The 19,775-nt window shown below is 44.1% G+C and overlaps 1 protein-coding gene across 1 annotated transcript in view; it reads right to left on the bottom strand.

Annotated features, from left to right (window-relative positions):
• GRIN2A (glutamate ionotropic receptor NMDA type subunit 2A) overlaps positions 1–19,775 on the bottom strand; it is a 440,165-nt gene that overhangs the window by 77,310 nt on the left and 343,080 nt on the right. The window contains exons 5-8 of the mRNA XM_027961880.3: positions 19,079–19,247; positions 18,843–18,996; positions 12,432–12,557; positions 8,629–8,858 (exon numbers count right to left, since the gene is read on the bottom strand). Coding sequence (XP_027817681.1) covers positions 8,629–8,858; positions 12,432–12,557; positions 18,843–18,996; positions 19,079–19,247 — 679 coding nt within the window. The remainder of the gene's footprint in view (positions 1–8,628; positions 8,859–12,431; positions 12,558–18,842; positions 18,997–19,078; positions 19,248–19,775) is intronic.

Consider the following 19,775-nt stretch of genomic DNA (forward strand, 5'->3'; position numbering starts at 1 on the left):
TTGGGATGGCACTTCATCCTGATTTTATCTTTCTGTCTCTGAACCTCTCATGTAAGGCAGCGGGGGGTAGGAGGGGGTTCCTGTGCATTCAAAATTAAATTAGATTTTCTCCTGTTGGTCTGTCTCAAGTTAATTTAATTCTAAGACCAGGCAGAAGAATCCAGAAGGAGAGAGAAAGGTTTTCTTCCTCTCTGACATCTACTCACATCTTCAGTGTTTGGGATAGTCTAATCAGATTAGGTGTCCAAAGAACTGGGTCTAAATCCTGGAAATACAGTTAAAATCTAGAGACAGCACAAGGCAATGGTTATTAAGTGTGAGCCCAGCTTCGCAGGTTCCAAAATCAGTCCCTTTCAGACTGTGGAGTCTTTGTGAAGTCACTTCCCTTCCCACTGTTTCCACTTCCTGTCTGCAGAGTAGGAAACCCATCAGTACTTCCCTCTTGGGGTCAAAGGGAAGATCTAAAATTACAGTGCTTGTCAAGTAATAAGATAGTGTCTAGAACAGAAGAAGCACTCACAAAATAAAACTGTTCATAGCTAGTGGTAGTGGGAAGCTGCTGTATAACACAGGGCGCCAGCCTGGGGCTCTGTGATGACACAGAGGGCTGGGATGAGGGGGTGGGAGGGAGGCTCAAAATAGAGGGGATCTATATATATAATTACAGCTGATTGGTCTTGTTGCAAGGCAAGAATCAACACAACATTATAAAGCAATTATCTTCCAATTAAAAACAAAATGTTAAATTTTTAAATAAAAAAAAGCTCTTACTTTTCATTTCTACCATTATCCTGGGCAAAAAAAAAAAAAAAAAAAAATGTAACCTGGGCCTCATTTTTCTATGAAATATGGAATTCTGGAGCCAGAAAGTGATGATAATATGACTTAACACTTCTTGAGGACCCAGCTGGGGCCAGCAATGTGCCAAGAATGTTAGCAAATATTGGCTCATTTAATACAACAACCCTGTGTGTGTGTTAGTCGCTCAGTCTTGTCTGACTCTTTGAGACCACATGGACTGTAGCCCGCCAGGCTCCTCTGTCCATGGAATTCTCCAGGCAAGAATACTGGAGTGGGTTGCCATTCCCTTCTCCAGGGGATTTTCTTGACCCAGGGATCAAACTCAGGTCTCCTCCATGGGCAGGCAGATTCTTTACCACCTGACCCCCCCGGGAAGCCCTAGAACAACTCTGCCAGGAAAATAACCTTCAAGGCTTGGTTTCACAGATGAGGAAACCAAGGCTCAGAGAGGTCACATGACCTTCTTGAGATCATTGTTGTTCAGTCGCTAAGTCACGTCTGACTCTTCGCGACCCCATGGACTGCAGCACACCAGGCTTCCCTGTCCTTCACCATTTCCCAGAGTTTGCTCAAACACAGGTCCATTGAGTCCATGATGCCATCCAACCATCTTATCCTCTGTTGTCCCCTTTTCTTCCTGCCCTCAATCTTTCCCAGCATCAGTGTCTTTTCCAATGAGTTGGCTTGTCAAGTGTTCTTGATTACACTCTTTGTAAGCAGCCCTAAGGTCTGAACTCTATCATTCCTCCGGGACCCTCACTAGTGATCTCTCCTCTTTGAGAGGTGAGGACCTTGAAACTCAGGAGGAAGGACAGCCAGTGAACCTCTGGCAGCACCAGCACTGGGGTCCCATGGGGTCCAGAGGTCTCTCAGAGTCCCAGGCCAGCATGTCTTCCATGGAACTGACAGCTGCCCAAGGAAGTGTCCAAGTTTACCCCAGGGTGAGGCCCATGGAAACCATTATTCCTTTTTCCAGGCTCACACTTCATTTCATTGTTAATTAAAATTTCCAGCTGCAGATCGTCCCCCTTCAATTAGGCATGCTGCTGCCTAATAAGCAGCCGTAACTGGATGGGGGGAATGTGGCCATATATTCTCCAAATGAGATCCTCCTGCTGGGAGCCTTGCGTTGGGAGTGTGTGTGTGTTTGTGTGTATGTGCAGACAACAGAATGCTCTTTGCACTCACTCAGGCAAGTGGCGTAACAACCCATCACCTCGGAAGGGGAGGCGCTACCCCAGCACAATCCCACCGCCTTTGGTTTGCAGAACAATAGAGAGAGGGAGTCCACCTCGGGGATGAATTTCTACACTTCTCTGGCCTTGACTGTACCATTACCCACTCTAAACTCAGCCTGGCACCCAGATGGAGGAACCTTTTCCTGCTCAACTAAAGGTTGTCCAACTTTGGAAAGCATGACTCATGACACATCTTCCATCTCTGCCCTGCACACACACAGACACGTCACAGCACGCTTTCTACCTGGGATTATCCTCCAGTGTCAGCCATGGTGAACTACCTTTTAAACGGCCACAATCTGTAAATTAATGTCATGACTCCCTAAAGCGTCCTGACCTACAGTGTGACAAATAGCTAGGGGCAAGGATGACTCTTGCAGGAAGCCCAGGGCCTTGTGTTAAGGGCACACTCTGTGTTTCTTCAGTTCAGTTCTGTCCCTCATTTGTGTCTGACTCTTTGCAGCCCCATGGACTGCAGCACACCAGGCTTCCCTGTCCATCACCAACTCCTGGAGCTTGCTCAAACTCACGTCCATCGAGTTGGCAATGCCATCCAACCATCTTGTCCTCAGTTGTCCCCTTCTCCTCCTACCTTCAAAATTCCCCAGCATCAGGGTCTTTTCCAATAAGTCAGTTCTTTGCATCAGGTGGCCAAAGTATTGGAGTTTTTAGCTTCAGCATCAGCCCTTCCAATAAATATTCAGGACTGATTTCCTTTAGGATTGACTGGTTGGATCTCCTTGCAGTCCAAGGAACTCTCAAGAGTCTTCTCCAACACCACAGTTCAAAAGCATCAATTCTTTGGCGCTCAGCTTTCTTCATAGTCCATCTCTCACATCCATACATGACTACTGGAAAAACCATAGCTTTGACTAGATGGACCTTTGTCAGCAAAGTAATGTCTCTGCTTTTTAATATGCTGTCTAGGTTGGTCGTAACTTTTCTTCCAAGGAGCAAGTGTCTTTTAATTTCATGGCTGCAATCACCATCTGAAGTGATTTTGGAGCCCCCCAAAATAAAGTCTGTCACTGTTTCCATTGTTTCCCCATCTATTTGTCATGAAGTGATGGGACTGGATGTCATGATCTTAGTTTTTTGAAAGTTGAGCTTTAAGCCAACTTTTTCACTCTCCTCTTTCACTTTCATCAAGAGACTCTTTAGTTCTCTTTCTGCCATAAGGGTGGTGTCACCTGTGTATCTGAGGTTGTTGATATTTCTCCTGGCAATCTTGATTCCAGCTTGTGCTTCATCCAGCCCTGCTTTTCCCATGATGTACTCTGTATGTGTTTCTTATAGGAATGGATTTCCAAGGTAACTTTCTTCCAGAGAGTTCAGAGTGCAGAAGAAACAAATGTGGGCTCCAGCCCAGGGTGCTGCAGAAGTCTCCTCCATCAATAAGATCACATGTGTTCATGCTAAGTTGCTTCAGTCCTGTCTGACTCTTTGCGACCCTGTGGACTGTAGCCTGCCAGGTTCCTCCATCCATTGGATTTCTCCGACAAGAATACTGGAGAGGGTTACTATTTCCTATTCCAGAGGATCTTCCCAATCCAGGGAGCAAACCCGTGTCTTTGTGTCTCCTGCACCGGCAGGCAGATTCTTTACCACTGAGCCACCTGGGAAGCCACATGCTTCCAGATGTAGCATCAAACTGTCCTGGCCCTTAAGAGGAAGGAGAGGCTCAGAGGCCTCCATTCAACCAGTGAGGGTGGTGTACGAGGCTCACCCAGCATGACTCCATGAGAACATGTTCATGGGCTCATCCACAAGGTCCAGTCCCTGAACTCCCTCTATCACTGTTGGTGCAATAACATTCCAGACCCCGGAAAGGAGGGATGGTTCGAATCAGGCAACGGTGATGGTCAAGAGGAGGTGGAGGGAGAAGGAGCAGGGAGAGGCAGCAGAGAGGGGCTGGAGGAATGGTGAGGCGAGGGAAGAAAGAACATTTGTAACAGGATTACCTGCCATGTGCCAGGCACGGTGTGAGGATTATCCCTAATCCTCATATCAACCTTGCCAGAACAGTATTAAACCCCTCTATCAGGAAATTAGGCCACGGGGAGACGGACACTCTGAAGGCCATACAACTACTATATGGCAGGCCAGGATTTGACCCTAGATTCATTTGACCCCTATGGTGTTGCTTTCTCCACTACAGCAATCTGTCTCCCAGAGACAGATTTCAGCAACCACGGTAACACTCAACATTTTGAAAAGGGTCGCCACCAATATTCCAATTTCTTTAATAATTTTGAGGGGAATGAACTCCTCTATGTATAATTTAACCCCAAGGTCACCTGAGCACACCATGGGCTCCAACAGCAAGCCCTAATACTGTAAATGGTTGCAAAGTATTATAAGCCTGAGTTGTTACATAGATACTCATGATTAAAACAAACAAAAATAAATACACTTGCATACAGTATTAAAATAAATTGATTCAATATATATGTTTTATTTTGCAGACTTTCTTGGTGTATTTGCCATTAATCTTCTGGGAGCACTTAGCTTATTTACTCCAGGAATTTTGCTGTTTATTTAATTGTATCAAACATTTAATTAAAAGAGCTATCTGCTTGCTGCTAATGCTCTGAGCATGGAAGCTGAGCCGTGTCTCATGAGGATACAGTATCTGTTACTAGGTGTTTCCAAGTCAGAGAAGGTCAGTGGAATTATTAGTGGTTCTAATTAGTTTTCCCACAAGCAGTCATGTTATTAGACCTAAAACTAGGTAGCAAGGGACTTGTTTTCCCTCCTTGCTGTTGAAAATAGCATCAAAAAGTAAAATATTCTGCCAACTACTTTCTTTTTTTAAAAAAATGTTTATTTAGTTTACTTGGCTGTGCCAGGTCTCGGTCGCGGCATGTGGGATCCAGCTCCCTGGCCAGGGGTTGAACCCGAGCCGCCTGCACTGGGAACACAGAGTTTTAGCCACTGGGCCACCAAGCAGTCCCTGCGTGTCCCACTCTTTGCAACCCCATGGACGGTGGCCCACCAGGCTCCTCTGTCCCTGGGACTCTCCAGGCAGGAAGACTGGAGCAGGTTGCCATTCCCTTCTCCAGGGCATCTTCCCGACCCAGGGGTCCAAACTACGTCTCCTTCAGCTCCACTACTGAGCTGCCAGGGAAGTCCAAAGAAGTCCCTACAGATTATTAATACTTTCTTGAAAAAATCTTCTCATCCAGAACATGGTTTCCCACTGCTTCCAATGTTCCTCTGGTCGCTTACTCTAGGAACTATACATTTGCTCCCATATATGATGTGATTGGGTCTGTAGAGGATTTCATTGGCTATGGGGAACATTCTCATTGGCAGCTTCCTATTATCCTCAGAGCAACTATGACTCCCAAATGTTGAGAGAGAAGCTAGGAGGCACAGCAAGGCTGCACAACACTAAAGGCATCACACGGCTGGTACATGGCAGAGAGGAAAGGAAACCCAGCTTTCTTGACTCCAAGTAGATGGCTTTCTCTGCTGCCCCCAGATACACTTTAGGTGAGCCAAGGAATTGAGTGAATGTGATTTATGAAGGAAGGGCTCCAGGAGAAACCAGGAAGGAGACGGGGGAAGGAGGTTGGGGAAGGGGAGGAAGCCAGGCAAGGGTGTGACTATGGGCAAAGTCTTAACATCAGCCTGAACCCAAAGGGAGCTCAAGAGTAAACTGCACCTTGGAGGTTTCCCCCTGGTTAGTCATCGGTTACAGGAAGGTTGATGCTTTCTAACTGTGGTGTTGGAGAAGACTCTTGAGAGTCCTTCAGACTGCAAGGAGATCAAACCAGTCAATCCTAAAGGAAATCAACCCTGAATATTTATTGGAAGGACTGATGCTAACATTAAAGCTCTGATACTCTGGCCACCTGATATGAAGAGCCAACTTACTGGAAAAGACCCTGATGCTGGGAAAGATTGAGGGCAGGAGAAGGGGGCGATAGAGGAAGAGATGGTTGGATGGCATCACAGACTCGATGGACGTGAGTTTAAGCAAATTCCAGGAGAGGGTGAAAGACAGGGAACCCTGGTGTGCTATAGTCCATGGGGTCACAAAGAGTCAGACATGACTTAGCGACTGAACAACAATAATAATATCCAGGCATGCACCGTTCTGCTGCTGTAAGATAATTACCCTCTGAAGGTCCCTGAGCTTTCATCAGCAAAGGTGAGGCTGGGCACAGAGTTGGGTAAGGGATCCAAGGAGCCCCAGGGGGTGCCCACAGGCCCAACACACCATGCCTTTCTCACTCGGTTAGCAAGCGTGCGTTGGGCATCCACTCAGTGCCACAGAACCCTGCCACCCCCTTCCCCCAAGTCTATTTTAATCTCATCAGTATTCTCTCCTTTACAGCACTTACTCCTGCCTGGAATTTCCTTGTCCATTACATTTACTCAGGTGCTGCTTATTTCTTCCTACTGGAATTTAAGTTTCACAGGAGCACAAGCCCAGGCTGCCAAGGGGACCACGGTGACCAGGAGGGCTCTCCCAAGAGGTGTTAGTTCCCCTAAAACCTGGAAGTTCAGGAGGAGTCGTCCATGAGAATAAAAGGGGGCAGAATATTCCTGGCAGAGGACCTGAGACGTGCAAGGGCAGGAGGAGTCGTCCATGAGAATAAAAGGGGGCAGAACATTCCTGGCAGAGGACCTGAGACGTGCAAGGGCACTGCGGTGGAAACACACTTGGATGCCTAAGGGACAGAGAGGGGGCCTCCGCGAGCGAGAGGGAGAGGGCACATGGGGATGGGCCAGCTAGCACAGGGCGTTGTCACGATGAGGACAGTGGCACTCACTCAAGAGGCATTTCTGATGGGGAGCCATCAGAGGCCAACGATTCCCGAGGGTGATGGTGCCTCTGTGAAGGTGACTCACCCCAGCACCACCGCCCCCCACCATCTCTCTGATGACAGGCCTCTCTGCACTTCGTTCAACCACCCTGTAAGTCACGGATAAGCTGTTAAAGGCTCTTCATGGGCTGATTTTCTATTCAGCGGTCTGCTGATGAATGCCGAAAGGATATATGTAGCCTTATGCCAACAAGACACGATAGTGAGATTTTATAAAGAGACAAATTATACTCGCACACAAGACAGAAAATCTTTGCAACGCAGCAAATCCCCACACTGCTGAGCTTAGCAAGTCAGGGTCTGCTTCCTGAGACTAAAATTTCAATAGAAGGACGTACCCAGTTTACCTCCTTTCTTCCTCCCTGTGCGTTTCTGAGTAGCTACTCACACCCCACAGCCCTTGTTACATGGCACTGGGGAACGGAGAGAGCAGGTGTTAACATTTCTGTCTCCCTGGTGGTGGGAAGCACAACACACACGAGGGAGGCCTGGAGCTGTGTCTGAGTAAATGGAACCGGCGGGAAGTGAAAAATCGGTCCTGTATTCCTTTTACATCCCTTGAAGAAATTTCACGTGAGTCAAGTGCTGGCGATGGGCTGATTGGTTACGTGGTGAAAAGGAGCTGTCAGTTTTGCATCTGGGCAGGGCTCAGAGAAGGGCCCCGCTGGTTGCTCAGCAGTAAAGAATCCACCTGCCAGTGCAGGAGACTTCCCTGAGCCAGGAAGATCCCCTGGAGGAGTAAATGGCTTCCTGCTCCAGTATTCTTGCCTGGAGAATCCCATGGACAAAGGAGCCTGGTGGGCTACAATGAGGTCACAAAGAGTCAGACATGACTGAACACATGGGCAGGGCTTAGAGAGGATTTTTGTTTTCAAGTCAGAGATGACAAATCCAAGGCAAGGAGCATGAGAGACTCATACAAAGTCACAGAACTGGGAGGTACCTATAGCCGAGAGCTTCACCCAAGATTCTCCTGGTCCAAGGTTAATGGATCTTCCTCACCATTGTCCTCTCCACGACAAGATGAGTGAAGTTGCTCAGTCACGTCAGACTCTGCGCTCACATGGACTGTAGCCCACCAGGCTCCTCTGTCCATGGAATTTTCCAGGCAAGAGTACTGGAGTGGGTTGCCATTTCCTTCTCCAGGGGATCTTCCCGATTCAGGGATCAAACCCAGGTCTCCCACATGGCAGGCAGACGCTTTGCCATCTGAGCCACCAGGGAAGCCTCTGCCCTAAGCTGTGATGTGAGTCACGGAGATCGGACAGCATCATGAACACAATCATGTAAATATGAGGGATGATACTGGGGGAAACTACGTTCCCAAATTAGATCTGGACTTTTTAAGACTTAGGAGAGCTAAGCTTAAGCTTCTGTTCCTGAGACCTTTCAAAATATGCCCAATGGAGTTAAGAGGCAAAGAAAATACCCCTAGGTTTGTGCTGTAGAGTTGATGATTTGGGTGGTGGGAGCCTGATTTACTTCCTCTGTTGTTCAGTTGCTCAGTCGTGTCTGACTCTTTGCGACCCCGTGGACTGCAGCACGCCAGGTTCCCCTGTCCTTCACCATCTCCCGGAGTTTCCTCAAACTCAGGTCCATTAAGTCGGTGATGCCATCCAACCATCTCATCCCTAGTGGCCCCCCTGTCCTCCTGCCCTCAGTTGGCTCTTGGAAAACTCACAGGAAAACATCCTCTGAGCGGGGAACCCTTAGCATTAACTCCTCAGGCAGAGACGAAAGCGAAGTGACCTTACCTTTTTGTCACTGAGGCCAGTCACTTGGTCCACAAACTCCTCCTGGATCATGAAAGCGGCCAGGTTGGCTGTGTAGCTGGCCAGGAAGATGACGGCGAAGAAGGCCCACACAGACACCATGATCTTGCTGGTGGTCCCTTTAGGATTCTGGACAGGCACAGAGTTGTTGAACACCAGGCCCCAGAGGAGCCAAATAGCTTTTCCAATCGTAAAAGAAGGCCCATGGGGTGCTGCAAATGACAGGAAGGACATTCTCAGGGCATCCTCAAAACACACGCTTGGGAGCATGCACTGGCCCCAGCAACCCTGAAGGCTGTCAGAAGACAAGTGTATCTCATCACTGTCCCAGGACCACAACCACGAGTTCTTTTTTCTCTAAAAATTAGCTTTCTTCCCACATTTCTGTATTGTTGACTTTTTGCCACATTTCCTAAAAGAAAAGGAAAGAAAGGAAGACAGACAGAGAGGAAGGGAGGAAGGTAGAGGAGGGAAAAAGGGAGGAAGGGAAGAAGCAAGAAAGAAAGGAAGGAAGGAGGAATGGAAGAGAGAAATGTATGAAGGAAGGAAGGAAGAATGAAGGGAGGGAGGGAGGGAGGAGAGAGCGAAGTGAAAATGCAGGCTTGAATTAGAAGTAGTGCTATGACCTGTTTTAAACGTGGATTTGATTTGATTTCCTTTTAGGGAGTACACGGATGGCCTTACAAAAAACACGTGTGTATGGGCTGATTCGGTATGCATGGGTTGGGATACTGTATGAGAACCATGCAATTCAGAGGGACTGATGTTTGATATTCTCATCTGACTGTCCCTAGCAATGGCTCCTGTTCAAACTCAGATGTAAGATGTGCACAATATAGAAATTAAACCAAACTAAAACGCTCTCCAAATGGAGACATTAAGGAACAGAACAATAGCGCTTAATTCTCCTAACACTTCACAGATGGGAGACATTTGGTTGCAGGGTCATTGGAAATGAACTCTGATATCACAGCGCTTCTTCTCCCTCTGCGTATTCTTGAGATTCTTAAGTGTTCCTTGCCACAGACTTAACTAAAGAGGCAGAACAATCTGCCAGAATTTACTGGGGAGGAGAATATGCAGGCTGCAAAACGCACGCTAGAGCTTTCAAGCTGTTTTTGTGCAAGGGAGAAAAAAATCAATTTATGCCCTCATTTCATGGGGAAGAGAGTCTTCCTTTAACAGAAGGTTAATTTTTATGTCATTTAAGTAAATGAAGATATGAATGATCTACTTAGACTTTAGTTGGTGATGCATGTGGAGTGGGCAATAAATAAAAGAGGCAGAAGTGAATCCAGATTGATGGAAGTTATGAAGTTCTGGGCAGAAAGCCTAACTAGGAATCAGGCTTTCGGTACATGGAGGGCAAACTCAGGCTACAGCAATACTTACACTATCCATATACAACGCATTAAAGAGAAGGCAACTAATTCTATTATCCTCAACCTCAAGCTTTCTGCTTTCTCTTTGCCTCATTTTATGAGCTTCTGGGCTTATACCCAAGAGGCTGAGAACTCTTCGCAAAAAATAATTAGAGTCGATCCAGTCAACTCCATGAACTACTTAATTTTATTAGGGTTGCCTGTTGATCAGAAGTGACGTCTATTTGGGAATCAGAAATGGGCAGTTGCAGGGTAGCTGTCCAAGACATTTAGGAATTCCTGATTAAATAGACTGTTCCTGAATCATATAATTCCCCCCTCCCCAAAAGGACTGAAATGTAACAGAAAACTATTTTGTGCATGGAGATAAGCAGCTGTGATTTCCTGAGAGTTTCTACATGTGGATGAGCAGAAAACAAAAAGCCTCCAGGTGATGGAAGGGCTGGGGAACTGGCACGCTAGATTCCTTCCTTCACAAGTGTGTGCTTTGGCCAAAGGTAGTTTTTTATTAATATCTTCCAAAATACATTTCAAACGTGTCCGTTCACCTCCATCTCTATCATCTCCATCCAAGCCCAAACCACTGTAGTTCTTTCTCTTGGAAACCGACACCACCTTCCTTAACCAGCCTCCCTCTTTCCACATCATCTCGATAGGTGTTCTTCAGTCACTCAGTGTATCCGACTCTGTGACCCCACGAACTGGGCAGCTTATATTGATAGATAATAACTTTGATGGATAGAAACTGACCTTTCTGCACTATACAGGTGTCTATTCTGCCTTTTCCCTGCCATTGTATTTTGAAGAAAGTCTGAAATGCTGACCACTGACTCCATCTTATACCCCTGTCTACCTCACTTACATCTTTTCTGTTTCTTGGGCAGGTCAAGATTGATCCTGTGCCAAAGACTTTGTATCTGCTAAGATACAAGACTTTGTAAAGCCTGCATGGAAGGCTTTTCCCTCAGTTTTTCATAGGTTGGAATCCTCATCCTTCAGGTCTCAACTCAAGCATCATCCTTTCCTGAAGCTCTGTCCTTCTTGACCATCACATTTAAGATGTGCTCAAATCCCATCATTTTTCCCCCTGTCCTCTTAAAATTTACTACAATCTGTGATTATTCATGTATGCAGTTGACATATTATCTCCACAACTAAATTTATCAGTTCCCAAAGGGTCAGGAACTCTCTATCCAATTTATCACATTACCCTCCTGCTCCAGTACCAGGCACTCAATAAATAATCATCAAATAAATGCATGAATTCATACACAACACAAACTCTGATTGTGCAAACGTAAACATCTACTCTCCTGCAATATTATCACCCATAGAAAACTGCCTCAGGACCCAGTCTGTTGGAAAGCTTTTTACTAGGTTAATTACATTACCTGCTTAGTGAAAGACTGGCAACTCTCCCACTTAAACACAACATGATTATTTAGGGCATTTTTACTCTGCTTGGTTGATGGGAGGTGATTTATGTGGTAATCACCACTCTTCAATGGTTAAGAAGTGGGAGGACTTCAATAAAACTGAGTTCCCAATAGATCCTCATGACCTGTTGGCTGTTTTCAACATTGAATCTTCCTAGTGGAAAGAGCATATGGCAAAGTGCCTTGGTTTTTTTTCTTTTTTTAATAACTATACCTTGAAGATCTTCTATCTTCCATCATCTAAAGTCATTTTTCAGGAAACAGATTTAGTCTTGGCATCCTACTGATACCATTTACTTAGAATGTGTTGTGCATTGAGAAAAATTCACTCAAAATTTGTGTGCTGTGTTTATGAATAAGGCTCAGGTGCGATCCTCTTAATAAGTTATAGCCAATGAATGCATCCCAATTCAATTTTCTGCTTACTGATTGCCACTTTATCAAGTACTAATGCACTAAAGTCAGGCATTTTCAAGAGGAAAATGTAACCAGGGAAAATCACCATTTTATCATTTTATTCATCATCAAACAAATGAGAGCACAATTCAGAAGTTTAGAGAATGTTCTTAACCCAGATTCTATAAAACCATTTTCTTTGCATAGACTGAAGTTGCGACTCAATAGTGGTTTTAACATTTCTTTTGATGCACATTTTGAAAGCTAATTGCCAGAAAAAACTGCTTCAAATAAGCTTTCTCAACAAATACCAGCAGTATTTACCTAACAACTACTGACTCCACATTATAGCAAGCTTAAAAATGTCTCATGTTTTAAGTCTTGTCCTTCTTTTCCATTGAAGGGACTAACCCGTACCTGGATGGCATTGCACGTAGAATTAATGACACAGCATCATTAATACAATGGTATAGCAAGGTAGTGTAGGATCATGTGTTCTAAATCTGAAATCTTCACTGAAAGTCAATTAAATGGCATCAACTTTGAATCATGCATATGAAGACAGCCTCACCTTTCCCTTTGGCTAGGTTTCTGTTGTATCCAACAGGACTGAAGTATTCAAAGACGAAGACAGCTATGGCAGAGACAATGAGCAGCATCACAAACATCATCACCCAGACGGAGGCGCTGAATGGTTCTACAGATAAAAGAGGCCAGAGGGATGGAGACATGATCAGTTATGCGATCAGCTACTCCTCCTCACAACCGGGGCAAGCAGGAAGCCTCGAGGTCCATTTTCAGATTCACTGAGAAACCCACTCTGGTATGAATTTCATCTTTCAAAAGAAGCTGTCATTGTGTCCTGTTTGACCCTTGGTGACCCCATGGGTTGTAGCCCACTAGGCTCCTCTATCCATGGGATTCTCCAGGCAAGAATGCTGGAGTGGGTTGTCATTTCCTCCTCCAGGGGATCTTCCCGATCCAGGGATTGAACATGCATCTCCTGCATTGGCAGGCAGATTCTTTACCACTGAGACACCTAGGAAGCCCTTGCCATTGCTTATTCATACATTTAAATCATTCTCTACTTTACAAAATACTTGAGGTATTTTATAAGACTGCATACAATAGGATAAAAATAGAGAAGAGCATATGACATTTTACAAACCAGGTCAAGGATAATAAAAACAAAATAGAATGATAAAACCAAAGGAGAAAGTGAAAATGCAAATAAAGAGGCCACAGGGTCATAGGTAATTATAGCATCATCCAGGGAACCAAAGCTAAAGAGAAACAAGACTAGACTTGAATAGTCAACCACAATGCTTCTGCAAACCAGCATGAGTTTTATTTTCATTTTTATCCTAACACGCTGGAGGGATGATGTGTGGGGAACCCCAGAAGTAAAGGGAGAATTATAACCTGCAAGAAAAGGTCATAAAATTATGGGAGTGACAAGAATATGGGAGAGTCACAGTCTGCCCCCTCTGCTATTACTCTCTTCCTTTTACCTTCTGCTTTAGACAGATGAGATCTCTACAATTCAAAAATCTTGTTGAGGTTGGTAATGGGATTCAATGCAATTGAAAAGTCATTTGAGGATATTACAGTCACACGATAATTCAATGAGAACACATCGCTGAAGATAGAGGCAATGAGGTAGTAGATGGATGGTGGTTATTTCCCCTAAAAATAGTTTTCATCAGTTCATTTTCGTGTGGGTGTCTCAGAAGAATAGGGCGAGACACAGGGTTCTAAATCTCAGATCATTTTAGAAAGATAGGAGATATTATGTAAAATAAATTAATGTTTTTATTAAAACTGAACAAGAATATGAAACTGAGCTGAATGGAGCCATTTTATCCATGTATGACATAGATTGCTAGAAAATCAACTGAGAATAACATTTTTTAAATGAACATATCTTTACCTGATCGCATTTGGGAAAAAACTGCCCTTGGATGCCAATGAACTTAGAATTTTTTCATCATGAGCAAATATTTTCTAAGAATAAAATATAAAAAGCACAGTAATACCTCTGGAATAATAGACATTTTATTATTTTTGAATTTTTTCTAATGAAGCTAGTAATAATAATAAAGAACTAGGCTGATAGCAGGCCACCATTTTATTAAAGTCTGTGATTACTTAACACAGATCATCACAAATTCCAATGTAATGAGCTTATAATATATAATAAAAAGTTAATATGTCTGAAGCTTTGACTATATTGAATAATTTTAAAACCTGAAGGGATAATTTGTAATGCAGTTTGATAGGGCAAATACATTAAGAAGCAATAGGTACAAACACAACTTACTTGACTTAAATATACAAAATGAGCTCAAAGAAATTAATAAGACTATAACTGAAATTTATCTTATTTTTAACTTGAGTACAAATCACATCATGTCCCTGAAATCAAAGCAATTTGGTAATGAGGTTTATTCAAAAAGGAAGAGACATAAATGAAAAATTAGGAGGTTAAAAATTACTTAATATTCAAGAATAGAGATGTTAAAGTAATTCTCCAAGTTGGATGAGCTAATGGCATAGTGTGTCTTACCAGAGGAGAATCATTGTAATGAGTAAAGGAGCATACACGTGTCAAGTATTTGGTGGTGTGTTTTGCACTGTGTATGCTCAGTGGCTTTAGTTGTCCCCGACTCTGTGTGACCCCATGGGCTGTAGCCTGCCGGGCTCCTCTCTCTATGGGATTTTCCAGGCAAGAATACTGGAGTGGGGAGCCATGCCCTCCCCTAGGGGATCTTCCCGACCCAGAGATCGAACCTGAATCTTCTGTATTGCAGGAAGATTCTTTACCACTGAGCCATCAGGGAAGCCCTTGAACACTGCATACACATAACAAATTAAATGGAATAGCTGCTTGGGTGGTGGTGGGTGTGGTGGGGTGCTGTCCAGGGTCCTGACAAAGGAATACTAGTTTAAAACGTTGGTGTTTATTTGCTAAGACGTCTCACATAACTCACTGGAGCGTCTCACAAAACTCAAGAAACTAGTTTACTCAGTATGCTGCTGCTGCAGCTAAGTCACGTCAGTCGTGTCCGACTCTGTGTGACCCCATAGATGGCAGCCCACCAGGCTCCCCCATCCCTGGGATTCTCCAGGCAAGAACACTGGAGTGGGTTGCCATTTATTTACCCATTAATCACAAGGAATGTTAAAAGGTATGAATCAACAGCCAGATGGAAAGATATATAGGACAAGGTTTGGGGAAAAAGCGTGGAGTTTCTATGCCCTCTCCAGGCACACCGCTCTCCCCACACTTTCACATGCTCAGAAACCTAGTAGCTGTCCCTTTGGATTCTTATGGAACCTTCATCACATAGCTGTTTGTGGGCTCACTCACTAAGTCATGTCCAACTCTTTGGGACCCCATGGACTGTAGCCTGCCAGGTTCCTCTGTCCATGGGATTCTCTGGGCAAGAATACTGGAGTGGATTTCCATTTCTTTCTCCAGGGGATCCTCCTGGCCCAGGGATTGAACCCTCACCTCCTGCATTGCAGGCACATTCTTTCCCACTCAGCCACCAGGGAAACTCAGTTTAAAATATGCATACTTGTTAATCTGATAACTTCTTTTCTCTGAGGGTAATGAGGACATTATTAAAAATATTAGGGGAAATCCTCCCTGAATTCTTGTACTCACAGGGCAGAATCTGAAAGACTGCAGTGAACTTCATAGGGCCCCTGATATGTCCCAATCACTAAACTGTTCAGAAAATCAGATGAAAAATGATCAAACAGCTTATCCCAGATGTTTTCTCACTTTGAAGTGATGACATCTGTCACTTGACTAATGAGCATGACAGATTCTGCTGTAGAATTCTGGTTTCAGGTACCCATGAAGGGATGGCTATGTCCATACACCACACACACACACACACACACACACACACACACACACACACACACTCACACACCACAACAAAGCAAATCATTAGAACAATGGTGGGGCTTCCCAGGTGGCACTAGTGGTAAAGAATCCGCCTGCCAATGCAGGAGACGCAAGAGACGTGGGTTTGATCCTCAATCCCTGGTGTAGGCAACTCACTCCAGTATTCTTGCCTGGAGAATGCCATGGACAGAGGAACCTGGCAGCTACAGCCCATGGGGCCGCGGAGAGTTGGACTTGACTGAGTGGCTGAGCACACAGGGCAGTCATGAGCTGCCATCTGTCGGGTCTACGATGTGACCCAGAAATATTTTGAGATAGCTCTGGATTACTATTTCTACTGGCTTAAATCAGATTCAACATCTGTCTGTGAAGGAACTTTAATCCAGAAGAGACTCCAGCTCAGTATGTCTGTGGATCAAAGATGCTAACCTTCTTGGAAAGTCTTTAGAGCTAACTGAATGGAAACATTGCGAGAGATGTCATCTTTGTCCTTGAAGAGTCACTGGTTACATTTTCACACAAAAGCTCAGAGGCATTACCTACAAGCGTTTCCGATGTGAGTTAATGGAGTTTTCGGAGGAGAGAGAATAGGAAATAATGAAGAGCAATGCAATCAGATTGCGAATGTTTGGCTCTTCCAGATGACTGAGCCAGTGAATGGAAAAATGTAGCTTAGCATGGTTCATTATGGCTTTCAAAACCTGCAAATAATGACCGTAAATGAGGGGGTGCAAGTCAATCGAATAGGGATGCAATTTGGTGACTAGGAAGAATATTAAGCCTACTGTGTAAAAACAGCATTGAAAACAGATTCCTCTGCTTACAATTTATCTTTTAAGGTGCAGTAGGAAGAGTGGGGTGGAAAAGAGATTTATTTAAGTTGAGCAAAAATACTTGACTTTTACGGAAATGTTCTACTAGTGCAGGTAAAGATAAAAATCTAGGGAAACTGGGTTGAGACCAGATTCAATATCAGTGACCCATATTTACAAGGCAAATCAGTTGATATATTTTTTTTTCCTCTTTGATTGAAGTGGATCAAAATTTCTCTGTAGCTCACTAAGGAGATGAATGGATAGTTCGTGATAAGAAACAGATCTCTTTCCATTTCTTTCATGAAATCCCTTCCTCCAACCCTTTCTTAACCTCCAGGGCCCAAGATTTCTGTTAAAGGATCCAACAGGGAGTAGTGAGAAAATGATTAGGGTGACTAATGTGAGAGTATATCTGATAACTACGAACAGTCTGCTCATGTTGTCAATGTCAGTGAGTAGTATTTTTCATGATACATTGAGGCTCCTTTACTAAGATATGGGCATCACTAGCCATATCAGAAAGTGAAAAAGTGTTAATCGCTCAGTCATGTTCAACTCTTTGTGATCCCATGGACTGTAGCCCACCAGACTCCTCTGTCCGTGGAATTCTCCAGGCAAGAATACTGGAGTGGGTTGCCATTCCCTTCTCCAGGGACCTTCCTGACCCAGGGATCAAACTCATGCCTCGTGCATTGCAGGCAGATTCTTTACTGTCTGGTCCATATCAGACAAGGCCCAAAAGGAACCTAATGAGGTGTGTATTTGTCAAGGTCCATGTTACTCCAACAAAGGTTACAAAAATTGAGGTGAGTGCAAAATCAAATCCAGTGAGTGGTAAGGATTTCAACAGCTTAAGTGGATTATCAAAAATGAAAACAGTAAATCCGTATGTGTCTGTGAGTCAGGCAGTATCCAAAATCCTGTTAGTCAATATTTCACTCAAGAGAATGAAGCACAGATGCTAACACCACATATGAATAAAGACAGTGGAACGGTAAGATTAGGGGCTAGGGGCTAGTGTCCACAAATTGGTCCTCGTCTGCATTTCAGTTCTCTAATAAAGCTTTTTTTTTTTGAAAAAAATGTAAGAAATTCACTTAACCCTAGAAAGTGAAGTGGAAGTGTTAGTGTCCAGCTCTTTGTGATCCCACAGACTGTAGCCCACCAGGCTCCTCTGTCCATGGGATTCTCCAGGCAAGAGTACTGGAGTGGGTAGCCATGCCCTTCTCCAGAGAATCTTCTCGACCCAGGGATCAAACCTGGGTCTCCTGCATTGCAGGCGGATTCTTTACTGCATGAATCACCGGGGAAGCCCACTTGACCCTAATCTGTTTTCTCTTTCTCATGCAGTTTTCTTAGGGCGTCAGTGTTTGTCTCAACCTTTCCAAATCTGGAAGGTTATATGGGAATGCCAAGGGGAAGTTAATCTGAACCCTATGATCTTTAAGACAGCCACTTTCAAAACCTATTTATGATGACAAAACATTCAGCACAATGATTTCCTTTAAAGAAAAGATTTAAAATGCTTGGCTACGTCCCATGCAGTTTCATCTACACCAGCCAGGCTACTGAAAGCATAGGTGCTAAAGAAAACTAGATGATAGAAAAAAATTGGTTTAAAAAGCACAAACCTTTAACGTAAAAACATAAATTTATGAGGTAGTTAAAAGGAGAGTAAGAAGAATTTCCTCCCTTATAAACCATTCAGCTTTAAAGGATAGTCACATTTAAAATATGATTCCATTAATTTTAAAATGGTATATCCTCTTCAGACCGCTTCTGTTTTGTTTGTCGGAGTCCTGGTATAAATCATCGCACAGTCATCATTATTTTTACTCTCACATCCAGTAAATAAATGACTGTCATTCTAATGAGGGATGGAGGATGGGTATGTGGCTGCTAAATAAAAGTTTATGAGCTGACTTAAATTAACTGTGGGCCGACAGGTTTATTTTTTAAATGCTTTCAAGGCTCTAAGCAATATATCTCCTAATCTATATTCTACACCATCAAGGGCAGTATCGGAATATGTGATTGTATTTTTAGCGGCTATTTCCAAGTTAAAGATAAATGAAAGATGTTAACCGGTGGAAAAATCGGGATAATTCAAATGCAAGACGCTTTCAATATGCTCATGTGGTTAAACGGAACTGAACAAGGTCCTAACTGGTCCTGTCATTTGAGCAAACAAGACAGAATAGCTGTGACTCCCGACAGGAAGGCAACAGTGGCTACGAAGTTCACATACCTAGAAAAGCAGAAGGTGAGACGGTGCCGTTACTTCTGGAAACCATGACGCTGATTCCCGTCTCCACGAAGGGCACAGAGAAATCCACCACTTCGGAACGCTCCTCGTTGATGGTGAGCGAGCCGACAGCCATGACCGCCCGATGGTAGACCACCTGGACGGAAAGCCGAAAAGAGAGCCATCTGTGCCCATCCTTCCCGCCGCCCCGAGGGCCCCGGGCGTGGAGGGGGACTCACCTCCCCAATCATCCCGTTCCACACGTTGTTCACTTTTTTGCCGTGCTTCCCGTTGGTCACCAGGTAAAGGTCATAGGTGAACTTCACCGTTCTGGAAAGCTTCTTGAGGATGTCGATGCAGAAGCCCTTGCAGCACTTTTTAACGTTCATGCCTTCGTTGGTCGAATTGCTGCAGAGACAACCCCGGGACGGCAGAGGGTGAGTCGCGGGAAATGTGCTCACGGTCATCATCTACACTGTTCCGCCATTTTTCACACGGGAAATTGAGGCTTAAAATGAGGAAGTGGTTTTTCCAAGGACAAGCAGTAGGTGTATGACCGCAGAAACAGAAAGTGTTCTTAATGATGACAGTAATTGTGACAACATGTAATGTTTACTGAGTATTTATTATTTGCTAGGCACTGTGATAAATGCTTCATATTAATTCTTGGATTAATCTTCATGACATTTCTCTTAATTAGGTAGTATTCAGATCCCCATTGTACAGATGAGAATTACTACCTCTTAGTTTTTAGAGCTTGTAAGACATCAAACCGCTTTAGATCCATTTAGTCATCTGATCTAAACTGAATTCTTTAAAAAAAAAAAAAAACGGTGGAAAATGGAGGAGAGGAAGACATGAAATTACCAGAGCAAGGAGAGTTTTGCCTTATTCTTTCACTAAAGATAGAGGTTAGCAACCAAAGGGGAGAAAAAT

The sequence above is a fragment of the Ovis aries genome, chromosome 24 (assembly GCF_016772045.2).
Source record: "Ovis aries strain OAR_USU_Benz2616 breed Rambouillet chromosome 24, ARS-UI_Ramb_v3.0, whole genome shotgun sequence".
NCBI lineage: Eukaryota > Metazoa > Chordata > Mammalia > Artiodactyla > Bovidae > Ovis > Ovis aries.